The 16,198-nt window shown below is 40.8% G+C and overlaps 1 protein-coding gene across 1 annotated transcript in view; it reads right to left on the bottom strand.

The window, feature by feature from the left end:
* ERICH2 (glutamate rich 2) overlaps nt 1-12,793 on the bottom strand; it is a gene marked incomplete at its 5' end in the record, with an annotated part of 32,586 nt that extends 19,793 nt beyond the window's left edge. The window contains 4 exon segments of the mRNA XM_080927312.1: nt 8,977-9,004; nt 9,007-9,032; nt 12,195-12,240; nt 12,331-12,793. Coding sequence (XP_080783438.1) covers nt 8,977-9,004; nt 9,007-9,032; nt 12,195-12,240; nt 12,331-12,793 — 563 coding nt within the window.
* Between the last annotated feature and the right edge of the window lie 3,405 nt (nt 12,794-16,198).

Genomic DNA, 16,198 nt, shown 5'->3' with positions numbered 1-16,198 from the left:
AATTAATTCTATACCTTTAATGATTTCTGGTTACTGGACCAAGGACATGCTATTTTAGGAGAGAGGCTCTATATTTCTGTTGACAGGAAAGGAGAAAAGGCTTTGGACCCCTTCCAGAGTGACATGGATCAGATATGACAGGGAAGACCCCCTGAAGATATTGGCTACAGAAAAGGAAATTTTGAGAAAATCAAACAGGACAGGTAACTTGATCTGCTGATTCCTTGACATGGGAACAGCCCAATAACTGGCTTCAAAATGAAAATATCTCTAGCCAAACATTCAGCTAAATTTAGACAATAAATCTTGTTGGTTATGGAATCCTTAAAATTCTTTGAGTTCTTCTTCATATGGCACAAATAAAGATTTATTACAATTGGTTATTGATCTTATTAACTCATAAAAGACTAGCTCTCTTTCACCTGCTCAAAGAAGGAACAAAATTCATCCTCATCTGTGCATTGTACAATTTATACAGATATTTGAATAGTACTAAAATTTTAGTTGTAAGATTCACACATTACAGAATGTACAGCTTTGTCAGGATTCATCCCCTGAGATGCTGAGGTGGCCTGCTGACCTGCTGTTTCAGCTCTGCTTCCTGATGCTGTACAGAGGCTGCTTCCCAAACAGCTTCAGAAACTGATGCTCTTGCTTCATGCAACCTTTTGGAAGGATCCAGTCAGAATTCCAACTCCTGAGCCTTCTAAACATGAAAGACTAAATAACAGATGCTAAGGCTAGCTTTCTTGAGTCTAATCAAATTTTCAAATTCTCCTACCCCTCCCCATCCCTTTAAAGAAATCCTGATCTCCCCTATACAACAGGAAGAAGTTGCGGAGAGTTGTCATCCCAATCCCTTGGATTTGGGTGTCTGCTTATGATTATTTTATAAATTATGATAGGTTGTCATTTTAAAAAAATGATTTGAAAATGGTCATGATTTTGAACAAGAAGAAAATAGATGAGACATTTACTAAACTTATTCTTAAAAAAGCATTGTATAGCCACAATTTTTCATTGGTAGAAATCTTTATAACTGATGCAAAATGAGGTTATAATTTTTACATTGATACAGAATTTATAGGTTGAATCAGATTTAAGGTTTTCATTGGTACAGATTTCTTATATTGATAGAAAAATTGAAATTAATATTGTTGTTCTTAGATAGGCATTGTGTCTATGCAACTCATTTAAGAATACAAGGCTTAGACCCAGACCTTCTAATAGCTGCTGTTACAAACTATTTGGGATGATTAAAAAATGCAAGTTAAGAGCCAGATAATAAACTCATGGTTATAGTAGATTCTGATCTGATTATATTAAAGTGTTTTCTACAGTATTCAAATAGAAATAGCTAAGAATGGTCAAGGTTTAACAATTCCAATATACTTCTATAGTCTTTCAAAACATCAGAAATCCAAAGAATATGACATTTAATATTCATTCATATTAGGGATCATTTAACTAGTGACATGTCTGTTCCTGACAGTTCCCCCTTCTTGGTTAAAAGAAATTGAGCACCAAAACCTCTATATGGAGTTGCTCCTATTATGGCAAGATAGCCATTGGACAAAAATTGCCCTGTTCATCTACAGACAAAACAGTACTGTCCAGGAAAAGGGCACACAAGGCAGAATAGTTGACAGATTGGCTCTGCCAAACAGAGTGAACTAGTCCTGCTTCATTTCAAAGTCTGTCAGATGGTTCTGGGCCAGCAGGCTGAGGGCAGACGCTCCAATGTTTTGAGCAATAGGGGACTATTCAGGTAGTCTGCTGTCTCTTGTTTAAGTTTTGGAAGCTATGTTTTTGTGCTTCCTACACATTCAGGTAATAATTTGTTCTTGGATTTCTGACAGGATTGAAAACTAATTATAGTCTCATAATCAAACTCAAGTTGTTTAGCCTTGAGAGAGATGATATAGATTTGAAAGGATGGTTTTCAGATGGTAATGAAAGGTAAAATCAGAACATAATTCAAGTAGAGAATTGTAAGCTCTTTGGATGGTAGAGTACTTTATCTAATTGACAAATATGGTGGAATAGATATTAATCATATACCATACTTTGTAACTTAAATAATTGTTATGGTTGTGCTCAATTTATGTTTAAGAAAAGAGCCTTTTTTTATTGGACAGAAAGAATGAGATGTTGGGAAATGGTTCCAACGTTTTAATCTTAATTTGGCTCCCAACAGCTGCACTTCCAAACACAGAGGATCCTGCCCCCAGCTGGCTTTGATTAGTAATAAAGAATTGTAAAGTCATATCAAAATTAGCTTGTGTGTGTATGTGTGTGTGTGTGTGTGTGTCTTTCATTCATGATTCCAGAGCTCTTGGGTGGGGTTAAGAAGAAATGTGCACACCCCCCACCAGGAGCCTAAGACAGATTAATTATTCACCACTACTGTCTCTCTCACACAGACTCTCAGTCTTGAGCAAAGCAGAGACCTTCACCCAGGGCTTTGCATTCTGGGAATTCTGACCAAGACAGACATGAAATAGGTTATTGACTTGATTCTCCACCGCAGAGCTAATTGAGAGCTACAGTGTATCAGAAAAACAAGGATCTTTTGAGGGAAGCCAGTTGTGGAAAACTATAGGCAAACAGTAGGACAAGTGCAAATATTTCCTCTAGTTTTTCAGGCCAGGATGAGACAGTGCAACAATGAACTGAAGAGGCTCCACAGATTGCCGTAGTCTTGTGGACACACTAGTAAGAGAGGCGGAGCATTAGAGCCCTCCCCTCCTCTCCAGCTTCAGACCTGCATGCACTTTGACCCTTATTTGGACTACACTATCAGACGTACCATTCTCTTCCCATTTCAGTGAGGAAAGAAAAATCAGGATGGCCAGAGCTCAGATCTTGAAGGAGACCCAGACTGTCCTCAGTCCAGCTTTTACCATTTGTGAGGAGATGTCTGTCCACTTGACCTGTCTCACTCTAACACTGAATTCCTTAGGAGTCAGTAATACTCAGGAGCCTGGGTTCTTGGTAAAAGACTGGATTCAAAGCTGATCCTTCCATTACTTGGGTGAGTTTGGAAGTGACTTAGTTTCTTTAAACTTCAGCTCTTCCACCTGAAAAATGGGGATTATCAATGGGGCTGACTTATCTGGATAACTAGATATTATATAGGGTAAACTACATGAGGGGACACTGTTACAAAACAACAAACAAAAAAAACATTCACACACATACACAAAACAAACACATGGGGCTGGAGAGATGGCTTAGAGGTTAAGAGCACTGATTGTTTTTCCAGAGGTCCTGAGGTCAATTCCCAGCAAGCACGTAGTGGCCCACAACCATCTATAATGAGATTTGGTGTCTTCTTCTGACCTGCAGGCACACATGCAGGCAAAATGCTGTATACATAATAAATAAATCTTAAAAAGCAAGAGCAAAAAAGGTCCTTTGGGCTAAGATTGTTTGGGGAAGCAAAATACAGGTTGTGACAGAGATGAGAGACTAGCTGGGGGGAGGGGCAGCATATGCCTTTAATCTCAGCATCCAAGAGTCAGAGGCAGGTAGAACTCTGAGATTATGGCCAGCCTGGTCTACAGAATGAATTCCACAACAGCCAAATCTACACAGAGAAATCCTGTCTCAAAAAAAAAAAAAAAAAAAAAACTAAGACAAAACAAACAAACAACAAAAAGATGCAAACTAGCTTTGGAGATTTTTTTTAAAAATTAACTTACAAAGAAAGCCAACTCTGCCCTAGAGTTCTGTTACATGCTAACAAAGATCACTGGCCCATGAAGAATGATGAAACGCTGAACATGGAAGCCCAGAGTACCCTCTGGATATTGGAGTAAGGGTTGACTGTATTCATGTCTGTCAACAATCCCTTTGGCAATGGGAATAATTAAGACTGTCTCCAATTCACATGTAACATTCAACATCTATTTAAAACGAAACTTGGGGCTGGGTCTGTAGTTTAGGGGAAGAATGTACCATGTAGTTAGCATACTTGAGGTGCTGAGTTTCATCCTCAGTACAAAAACAGAAAAGAAAGCCTTCAGCGAGCACCAACCATGCCTTACACAAGTCTGTGCTACTCTGTGGAGACACAAGGACAAGAATTTCCTGCTTTTGAGAAGCTCAGCATCTCAAGGAAGAAACAGGTTCTCCCCTCCTGCCCAGGCTTCAGAGAGCTGTACCCAAGGCTTCTGAGGGCATATGCAGGAAGAGGCTGTATGCAGTGGAGACACAAGTGAAAGACTGGGGAGGAAGAAGAGCATTAGTGAGCTGTGCCTAAACCACGCTCTAGTGCCACAATCCAGACACGGCACCTGCTCTCTGTTTCCTATATTTCCTCCCTAACCATATTTTCTACCAGAATGTATAAACAATGTACTATATAATCTGTTCCCAGATTTTTGGCAGATCTAGCTGTCAGACTACAAAGGTTGTAATGCAGTTCCCAAGCCGACCCACTGTGCTGGCTAGATTTATGTCAACTGAATATGAACTAGAATCATCTGAGAGGAGAGAACCTTAACTGAGAAAATGCCTCCATAAGATCCAACTATTGGCAAGCATGTTGGGTATTTTCTTACTTAGTGATTGATGAAGGGCCCAGGCCATTGTGGTTGGTACCAGGACTGGTGGTCCTGAGTGTTATAAAAAAGCAGGATGAGCAAGCCATGAGAAGCAAGCCAGTAAACAGCACCCTTCCATGGCCTCTGCATCAGCTTCTATCTCCAGGTTCCTGCCCCGTTTGAGTTCCAGCCCTGACTAACCTCAGGGATGGATTGTGATATGGAAGTGTAATAAACCCTTTTCCTCACTAAATTGCTTTGGTCATTGTCTTAGGGTTTTACTGCTGTGAACAGACACCATGACCAAGGCAACTCTTATAAGGACAATGTTTAATTGGGACTGGCTTACAGGCTCAGAGGTTCAGTCCATTATCATTAAGGCAGGAAGATGGTAGCATCCAGGCAGATATGGTGCAGAAATAGCTAAGAGCTCTACATCTTCATCTGAAGGCTGCTAGCAGAATACTGGCCTCCGGGCAGCTAGGACTGGGCTCTTAAAACCCACACCCACAATGACACACCTACTCTAACAGGGTCACACCTTCTAATAGTGCCACTCCCTGGGCAGAGCATAAACCATAACAGTCGTGATGTTTCATCACAGCAATACTAACTCTAACTGGGACACTCACTGTGGTAACTCATAAGCTAACAGTGCCAGGCCTAGTCCTGTGTCTGTGACCCATGCTTAGTTTGTCACAATCTTTCCCAGAGGGTTTCCAAGTAAGACTGTCATAAAGTTAGGATCATGTGAGTCTAGAACTCCAGGATGAGAAATAAGGAGAGGAGAGAGATTGGTGGAGGGGGGAGGAGAGAGAGAATGAGAGGGAGCAGAAGGGAGAGAAAGTAGAGAGAATAAACACGAATCTAAGAGGCAAACTCATACATATCTAATACTATCTGAGTCCCTGATCCACTCAATCTCTGCCCCTACCAAGTTAATTTTTCATTATTTACCTGAAACAAATCTGAGTTTTAAGGATTTTTGTTTTTTGTTATTCGAACCACGGTTCTTTTTTTCTCTTTGGTATACTGTGATAAGAGCCTTGATAACAGAATTGCATAGTCTCTGAGCATGTCAAGCGAGAAGAGTTAAATCTACCTGTCAACGTAACTAAGGCTGTTCAACTAACTCACACTTGGTTTTACCTGGTGTTTGAACTTTGGTCAGTATCAAAGCTCAATTCTATTTTTTTTTCTTTGTTTAGTTAAGAATATTTGTTAGTGTCACACATTCCTTGAAGGACATAAAGTATATGCTTCAAGTAATCAATTTATAATTTAAAAACAGCATATTAATTTATACTATATAAGATATAGTGAACTATTTGTGCTATTTATGTGTTTTAGAAAGCTTAAAAAGATGAGATGATTATTGTTGCTTGAAAAGACAGGATTTCACTATGTAGCTCTGCCTGTCCTGAAACTCATAAATTTAACTTCAAACTCATAGGACTCCATTCACTTCTGCTTCTGATTTCTGGTATACCTGTCCAATTGTGTTCAGTAAGTTGAATATCCTTGAGTGAATAATGGATTCTTTCCTTTTTAAATCGAAGACCATTAAAATCTTGACAACTGAAAAAAAAATCTACCTGTCAACTTTGAATACATGGAAAGAACCCCAGCCACAAGCTTGAACCCCAGCCACAAGCTTGAACCCCAATGTTTAAGATTCAATCTTTCCCCATAGGATGCCTCTGAGTCAAGCTTCATTGTGAAGGTGACATTTATCCAAACTGGGGCCACAGTTAGGTAGCAGTAGCAATTGTCCAGTTCAGAGCTAGAGAATGTCTGCAGAGGAAGTTAGAAATGTCTGTGGGAATGAAATATTAGTGTCATTAATTGCCACATGCTAAGGAGTTAGGACTGTAACTATTGCACAGTAAAAACCAAATTTAAGGCTCTGAGGAAGACCAGAAGATTAAATTGACCCCAGAAATTTGGTGGAAGATAAATTTGAGAGAGAACAGAGGCAAGAAGACCAGATAAGAGTTTGGAGAAGGTGCTGGCATGTAGGTGATACACTGTGTAAGTCTGTAAACAGAATCGAACAAGGCTGCATCATCTGTGCCCAAGGACAGAATCATGGTTCATAACTTCCAGGAAGAAGATGGGAAGACATACCAATATGCACTTCCCCACGATGGAGGTGTGGCTAGAGAATTCAGGAATGACCACAACCACAGAGGAACGATTTTGAGAAAAGAAACTGGTTCTTAGCCTAGGGTAGTGTCAAAATGCATTTAACTGCAGGAGGGCTGAGGCAGGAGCATTGCCAATGCAAGACCAGCCTGGGCTACAAGTTTAAGGCCAGCCAGGAGAACTTTGCTTCTGTCTGAAACAAAAATGGTCAGTGGTAGGTCATTTGTGTAGCATATGCAAGATCCCATGTTCAGTCTTCGGTGTGAGAGAGGAAGAGAGGCACACAGAGGGAAATTGTTTCTTAGTTATAAACTATATCAGCTTAAAAGCATCCTGTCATCAGGGACTGTCTGGACTGGATCCCAGCATCACCAAACAAACAGGAAAACTCCCTTGCATGCTTAGGTATGGTGGTGTATGCCAACAATCCCAGGAGGCTGAGGCAGGAGTATCCTGACCATGAGTGCCAGGTCAACCTGTGCTAAATACTATACTAACACTAAAGGAGAAGGAGGAGGGGAGGGGGAAGGGAAGGGTTGAGAAGGATGAAGAAAAGAAAGACAGAATAAAAGAAAAAAATGGAGGTCTAGCGGTCTTTCATATGGGCTCATAATAGCCTCATTCCCTTATTCTTTCTTTGTCTTCTTACTAGATGGGGTTTTGTGAGAGAAGGGACTTCAGGTATTTGCCCATTTCTAGGGTCTAGGGCACTCCATAGCACATGATCTGATGATGCTCAGTAAGCATTTGCTGAATGAGGAGAACTGGAAAGAGACAGAGAACACAACATATAAACTAGAGTTTAGCGGTTCAACATGGCAGCCACTAGCCACATGCAGGACTTGAGCCTGTGAAACGTGGTCAACTGAAACTGACAGTTAACACCCCATTTAGAAGATGTAGCACCCATAACCGATGTCAATTATCTCACACACCCCTAGGCATACGCCACTAACAGCAGGGGGGGGGTCACTCAGGCTCTCAGTGGCTGTGGGGGAGGGGGAAGGGGGTGCCGAGTACAACCCAGGCACATTTTACTGTACAGCCTCAAATGTACATAAAATGATCACACATCACCGTAGAGGTTTTGCCCTGCTGCTACTGTGAGGCTAAGTGTGGGTCCCCAAGACCTGGTTGCCCCAGAGACAAGAAAGTCTGCACATAGACCCAAGTGACACTGTGTGAACTTGCCCATCAAGTTACTTCTGATTGGAGAATAAAGAGGCCTATAGACTAGAGCTGGGCAGAAGAGACATAGGTGGTGATTGAGGTTCCCAGCCTGGAGCTTGGGGAGAGCACAAAGAGAGGGAGAAGAGGAAGAGGAGAAGGAGAAGGAGGAGGAGGAAGAGAAAGAGGAAGAGGAAGAGGAACAAGAGGAGGAAGACAACATGAGTTAAGAGTCAAAAAAAAAATGTGGCCTTAAGGGCTGTCCAACTGGAGTTAAGAGCAGCCCAGATAAAATATAGTAAGTAATAATCTGGGTCTATTGATTTTAAAGTAAATTTTAATAACATAGAGGGGAAATATCTGTCCAGCTCTAGTGCTGATTAAGGCTTATAAAGGCTGAGCATGTGTTTTGTCTGAAAACTAAATGGTTAAAGGCAGGATAAAAACCTCAGGTTAAAATTAAAAATCTGGAAAACACATTGGTATCCAATGTAGGGCAAAAACTCACTTTAAAAATATTAATTTCAGATTCTCCAATAAAAAACACATGCTGTTCCTTTAAGACTATGGAGACCTGGTTTCTTAACAAAGTTGTTTTTTCCCCAAGCCATGTAGGGTTCAGAAATAGGGCTAAAATACATGCTGATTTGGCATACATGATTCTGGGGTTTGCAGACAGACACAGTGCACTCCCAAACCAAACCAACATGACAAGCAACCAGCTCAAACTCCAGCCTGGGGTCCTCCCAAATGCTGCTCTGTGCTGTCTTGGAGAGGCAAATTAACTGCAGATGCTAGAAGACCCTACTACTCAATGAAGCTGGCAAAATCCTGCTGTTCAGACAACAAAAAGCAAGGCTGTTGGGGGCTGGAGAGATGGTTCAGTGGCTAAAAGCACTGACTGCTCTTCCAGAGGTTCTGAGTTCAATTCCCAGCAACCACATAGTGGCTCACAACCATCTGTAATGGGATCCCATGCCCTCTTCTGGAGTGTCTGAAGAGTTACAGTGTGCTCACATACATAAAATAAATAAATAATTTTTTTTTAAAAAGCAAGGCTGCATGCCTCCCACAATCAAAAATTATAAAAATTAAATAAAGTAAGATGTTATGTTACCTTAAGCAACTGGTTTCCTTCAATGTGGCCTCAAAGGACTACTAGGACTTCTTGTCCTAGCACATGACACATATATGATGGCTTGAAAATATGTTATATAGTAAATAGAAGAGAACTTAAATAAAGTTAAACAAAAGAAAGATATTAAATTAATTTATATAAAGAGAAAGGGGGTATAGTTTATTCACAGAGGTATTAAGCTGCAAAGGAAAAAAAAGATTAAAATGTTTTCAGTTATACATAGATAAATAAATAAACCCAGGCCTTTGATCTCAATACTTAGAAGACAAAGGCAAAGACAGATAGGTTTCTTTTGAGTCGGAGGCCAAACAGTGGTGCCACACACCTTTAATCTCAACACTTGGGAGACAGAAACAGGCAAATCTCTGAGTTCAAGGCCTGCCTGATCTATAGAGTGAGTTCTAGGATTAAAAAAAAGAAAAGAAAAGAAACTGTCACAAAAAAAAACCATAAAAACTATTTTATAGTCATAATCTTATATTAATAAAAATCTTTATATTTTAATACAAAATTAAGATTATCTTTTGTTACATGAATACAACTTTCATATATTAATACAGGGTTAAAGTTTTAATTGATCTAAATCTTTGTATATTAATACAAAATTTAAGATTAAATTTGTTACTCTTAGACATTAAGTAATACAAGTTAAAAATCAAACTCATAGTCTTATTAAATGTTACTCTAAATTATTACAAAAAATATACATCCTGGGTTATACATATAATAAATAGCTAAAAAAACTATGTTTATTTGTTCAAATATGCTATAAATAGATAAATGGTCTTCAAAAGTGTCAAAGATCCACAAAATATAACATTAAAAATTATTTCATTATTAAAAAATCTTTTGACTATGAGACAAATTTGCTTCTAATAGTAACCCAATTTCACTTCAAAAAAAAACAAAAAAAAAAAAACCAAAAAAAACCAAAAACCATCAACAACCTACAAAGAAAGTTGAGTTGCTTCAATTGTGACAGGCTAAGTACCTACTGGACAGAAGAAAAAAAAAAAACAAAACCCAAACTTATCTACATACAAAATGCTGTCCAAAAAGGCACAGATGGACACAAAATAATCAACTACTAAACTCTGCCAAGGCAGGGTAAACTAGTCTTTATAATTCTTGTTTCACTTAAAATCTGTCTAATGTTTTGGGCCAAAAGGCTAAAGATAGATGCTCCAACGTTATAAAAAAATATTGGAGACTGTCTAATCGATAAGCTATCTCTGTCATTTCTGTAATTTTTAAAAGCTGCTTCCCTGAACGTCTCATACATACTCAAATCGTATTTATTCCTTCTCAAATCTCTGATGGGTTTAAAGACTAAATAATTATACTCTTACAACTAAACTGAAGTTGTTTAAAATAAAAAAATGTTCTAGGTTTAAAAAATGTTTTTAAAATAATACAAATTAAAATAATAAATAATTTACATATGAAATCTTAATTCAGGAAAATAAGATAAATGATAAAAAATACTTTATCTAAATTGCCAAATATAATGGACTGGATTTTATAAATATATATCAGACCTTATAATTTTCATAATTATTATAACTATTCAATTCATATTTTTAAAAAACCTTTTTAATTAGACAAAAAAAAGTTGAAGTTTGGTCTCTTGGTATGTACTGTAATGCTAAGTGTGGGTCCCCAACCAAGACCTAGTTGCCCCAGAGACAAGAAAGTCTGCACATAGACCCAAGTGACATCATGTGACCTTATCTCCAAGTTATTTCTGATTGGTGAACAAAGATGCCCACAGCCTATAGCTGGACAGAAGAGACACAGGCGGTACTTGATGTTCCCAGCTTGAGAATTGAGGGAGACCACAAAGACTGGGAGAAGAAGGGAGGAAGGAGGAGAAAAACACCGCGGTTTAAGAGTCAAAAAACATTGTCCCTGAGGAATGGCCAATTGGAGTAAAGAGCAGCCCAGATAAAACATAGTAAATAACAACTTGGGGTTATTGATAAAAAATAAGTTTTAATAACGTAGAGGGTAGATTTCTGCCCAGCTCTAGTGCCAATGAAGGCTTATTATAAATATAAAGCTGTGTGTGTGTTTTGTCTAAAAACTGAATGATAAAAACCCCAGGTTAAAATTAAAAATTTCTACAACACATCACTTACACCAAGAAGTACTTAAAATATAAAGCATGCCTTTCTTCCTTGACAGGACGGTAGTTTGCTGGAGGCAGCCTGTGTTCAAATTTCAACAGATCTTGTAATTTTGAGTCAATCAATCGCTTACCCCGTGACTCCAGTACAGGTGAACTTACATAACAACAGATCTTAACTGGGGACCGAAGTAAACACCTCAGCTCCTCAGGATGTTATCAGTACCCATCGCCTTGGCCTTGTAAGGAGAGCCTTGAACCAAGTATTCAGGAATGAAACCAGTTCTAACTGAACTTGGACACTGAAGCGGGGAGCACAGCTAAAGTGTGTAGCTTCACTGTAGGGAGGGGTGAGAGACTGGAATTGTGGAGAGGGAACAGTAGGAATCCCTAGAGTGTTGGGATTTAGCACTGGAAATTTAACAGAGATCATTTCTGGGAGGTGGTTTGTTTTCTGGAAATCAAAACAAACCCCCAAACTCCAGTAACATACAAATATTTGGATTTGGGAGCCATTGACTTTGGTTTTTTTAGGAGAATGAAAGTATTTAAAGTTTTTTGGGTTTTTTGGTTTTGTTTTTCAGATCTCCTTTTAAAAAACAAAAAAAGCAACGTTCTTATCTTGGTTTTGTTTTTTCAGATCTCCTTTTTAAAAAAAAGCAACGTTCTTGGGATAAGAACAAAGTTGCTTCTGCAAGTATGTCACCTACTGTACTGGTGTCACCGCGCAACATTTAAATGCGATTGGGGTGTGGTGCAGAGTAGTTGAAGGAGTCAAAAGTATTCCAAGTCATCCAGATTGGATTTAGGGGCGGTTCATAGTGCGAACTTTTCTCCTGGGAGATCCAGGAGGGCCAAAGTTCACAGTGCCAAACTAGTTATAGGTAGAGAGCAAGCCTGCAGATGCTCATGCCCATAAGCCATTACGTTGTTTGCAAAAATAAGTCAAAGAATCGTGAGCAACTGGGCGGAGCTGGAGGCCCTAGGACTGGAAGCGACCGTTTTCATTTTGCAGTAGGGTAGGATACCCCTACACAGGCAGGCTTTCCCTCCTTTCAGCCGAGCATCCTACCTTCTCGGGCGATGTTTCGACAGCCGTGGGGTTCCAGAGGCCCAACCTGGAGTGGCAGATAAATTTCAGGATTAGGTGCCGTCCGAGGTGCGGGCTAGGACCCGCCACTTCTGGGCGGTGCGGGTAAGTTACTCACAGTCACCATGGCGCTGCTTACCCTCTGGCCGCCCTGCCCTGAAGTTTCCGCGAAGGGCAGACCAGGAAGGCCAGCCCCGCTCCGCACACGAGCTGGGTTCCAAGCCGCGAGCCTGGGACGCCGCGTCGCCATGGAGACAGGACGGGCTGCGGCAGGAGCCCCGGGAACCGCGGGAGCTGCCCAGCGACAGGACTGCCCGTCGCGGCGGCGGGGCGAGCGGGGCGGAGCGCGGCGGGCCCGGGGCGGGGCGCAGAGCGCGGGGCGGGAGCGGGGCGGGAGCCGTTCCTGCGGCAGGAACCAGGCGAGGGACGGAGCGGGCGGCGCGGGTGGCCCAGCGCCCTGAGGAACTGGGGGCCACGCTGCGGGACAAGTTGGGGGCGCACACCCTGGGGCAGGCTTGACCACGTACCCTGGTTACTTTGAGAAAGGCCGGAGACAGGGGGACTGGAAGGTCGGTGGCCATACCTGATCCTGACTCTAGATGGCGGAGGGAAAGGGGCGAGGTGGCCTCATTGGGGGGTTACAACTTGTGGAGGAAAAGATGCCTTGAGTTGGGAGGGACGGTGCCTCTGGATATGAATGAACAAAAATCCCCTGCACCCGAGATCGCCCGGAGAAGATTATGCGTTTCCTGGGGATCTCGACAACAGTTCTCCTAGAGATCCGGTTCAGGTGTTTAGAACCAGATCCGCTCGCCTTTCCCACCCAGCCCCGGCAAGTCTGGGTTCCCTTTTTGCTCCCGGGCTGCTACTGAAGCATCTCAGCCACTTGGAGGTCGGATGCTTCACTGCTTCCGTCACAAAAGAGGGTGGGAGGACACTGTTAGAAAATTTCAATAGTCTCTCAAGCTTATCTTCTACGGGGAATATGGGTAACCTCTCTCCTTGAACACGGAGAACTTGTTGCTAGGCAACGAGTTTTGAAGGGGGACACGTTTGTTGGAATCAAACCTGGATTCGAATTTCACATAGTGGCCAGAATACAATCACTATCTTAAGGGCCCTCTGGGGACAGGCATTTTACCTGATGGTGAAAACGTGTACTTTTTAGTGTTTAGAAACTGATTTAATTATGACCTTATTATAAAAATAGAACCAGCCAAATCCTTCTGAACCAACAGTACAGAAAGTTTCCGTTATTTATTTATTTAAGCTAGAATGCAAGTTTAATGAACTCGATGAAAGCATTCATAAATGCAGGCCTTGTCTGATAAGGACCCAGCAAGCCCCGACTTTGCTATTGAAAGGCAGGGAACACTTTACCTATCAGGTGTCCTGAGTTTCGTTAAATTTGCCTGGTGTTGCTAAATAGGTACTGGCGCCTTTGCTGCACACATTGCCCTACTGTAAGGAAGTGTAGGGCAGTATCAAAGTGACCTGACATCGCAAGGATTTGCTCAAGCCAGTTTACACACTGCGGGGTTCTCAAGGTGTGTCTGTAGTTCCGGTTTCTCAGAACACAGAGAGAGAAACTTTTTACAGACTAAATGACATCTGACAGGTGACTCAGGTAATAGCACCCGCTCTGCTGTCTTATGCAGCTAAATAAAATCGCCAACTTTCAGGGTAAGGGCGAGAAGAAAGGTCACTCTAGTTGAGTACCTGGCCCAGTGCCTGTTCGATGCCACAACGGTCCTTATATTTCACTTTGATGAAAAAGCGTTAAATTTTGTCTTCATCGGCATAAGAGCAGAAATAATTTACCCATCTCTATAACCTCTAGGCAGAAGGTTTTTTGTTGACACAATGCTCAAATATAAAGCGAAGTTTAGCTCTGGCCTGTATTTAGACAATGAATAAGTTTACCTACAGGATCTTCCTAGTGAGGAGTTGTTCTAATGCTCATGCAAAAGCTACTCAAGTCACACCCCATGGTGCTTTGGTTTTGGTGATCCTAGGGACTGGATCCCAGACTTTGTATACCTACTGTAGGCAAACTGTCTACTATTGAGCTACCATCCGAGCCCCATCTCCACGATTTTTAATGGGTAATTTTTTTTTTTAATTACAGATCTGAGTTAGCAGAGTATGAAACAAAAACAAGTTTAAATAACACTTAGTGTTTCTGGGTGTAAGACTAATATAGAGATTAGGATGGAGGTGAGCGGTGAAGAAGTTGCCTAGCAACTCTGCAGCCCTGGGCTTAAAGCTGAGTACTGAAAACACAACAAACAAAAACCCAGGGCGGTATTGTTGATACACTCATGATGGACAATTTTCAACATACCAAAATCAATCATAAAAACACAAACCACCCAGGATCTAATTGCCCAATAGTAATCTGTCATCATTCTATTTTTTACTTCTAGTCCTCTTTTGTGTACATATTAACTTTTGCTTTGGGCCACATGTTTACTTACTGACATTTGTATTTGATGGTCTCTGTTGTTGGTATCCTTTTTGTTGTTGTTTATTGTTGTTTAACATTTTCTCTTGAATGTTTCCCAATGTGTTTAGTCTTCAAAATATTTTAAAGGCAAATATATGATGTATATTACAACTAACTTAATTCCCCCCCCCCCACAGTCCTTGATTTGGAAATTTCTAACTTTCCTTCTGCTAATTCATTGTTTCTGAATGTCTTTGTTGGGAGCTGAGAATGAGGCTGTATTCTGGGCATGAGATGCAAGAGCTGAACAGTAACTGTAAGAAATTAGGTTTTGGGCGGTGTTAGCACACTCTTTTAGACCCAGCATTCAGGAGGAAGAGGCAAGCAGATCTCTGTGAGTTCAAGGGCAGCCTGGTCTACAGTGTTGCAGGGCAGAAAGGGCTATACAGGAAAACCCTGTTGCCTGTCTCAAAAGATAACCCTGTCTTGGGAGGAAAGAAAGAAAGAGAGAGAGAAAGAGAGAAAGAAAGAAAGAAAGAAAGAGAGAAAGAGAGAAAGAAAAAAGGAGAGGAGAGAAAGATAAGAGAAAGAGAGAAAGAGAGAGAAAAAAGAAAGAGGAAGAAAGAGAGAAAGAAGAGAAAAAGAAAAAAAGAAAAAGAGAGAGAAAGAAAGAAAGAAAAGAAGGAAGGAAGAAAGTAGAAAAGAAAAGAAAGAGGGAAAGAAAAGAAAGATGGAAAGAAGGTTTTGATGACCATCTTTGTAAATAAATCTTTGATGACATCTTTCATTGTCAGAACAGATTCCTAGGTCTATGAAAACATAACTTCAAAAAGACATTCTTTGAGCTTCAAAGGCAGCCTTAAACTAAAATTCTGAACTGTAAAATATTAACTTTTTGGAAAAGCACCAACAACGGACTTAATATTTATTTTGCCCAAAGTGTGAACCAGCAGAAGCTGCTTTCTTGCTAGTTGCTGGGAAACACCGAGGGGGTTTGAAGTGTATTGACTTTGGCTTTTTGCTCTAATTCTTTCCAGGATTTGCTGGTTTGCTCAATAGTTGTGAGACTGTTTGAAGTCTATGCAAATTACCCCACTTCCTCTTCTCACAGCTAACTCGCTAAGGGTGCTGTTTAATTTCCAGCTGCCCTCTTGTAAACACAGAGCTGCTGAGCATTGCTTTCATTTACCTTCTCACGGGAGGCACTTTGCATCTCTACCCTAACCTAAGGCTTACTTCTCCATAAAACTACCATATATACACTCTCGCATGGCACTTGACTCAATACATCCCGTGGTCAGTTCTAGTTAAGAAACGTACGTTGATTGTTGCAGTTAGAGAGTTTCATTAGAGAGAGGTTTTACTGACCACAGTGACCACCGTGACAGCACATTCTATATACCTGTGATTCAGACAACACCCGTGTTCTCTTTGACAATTAAAAAATTAAGTCAAACCACATGCAGTTTTGTCACTTGTGCCTAAGAATTGGTTAAATTGTGACAATTGAATAAAGTCCTACCTATACAGGTACTTTGCA

This window comes from Micromys minutus (assembly GCF_963924665.1).
Source record: "Micromys minutus genome assembly, chromosome: 13".
NCBI lineage: Eukaryota > Metazoa > Chordata > Mammalia > Rodentia > Muridae > Micromys > Micromys minutus.
This window is presented reverse-complemented; position numbering and strand designations above follow the sequence as displayed.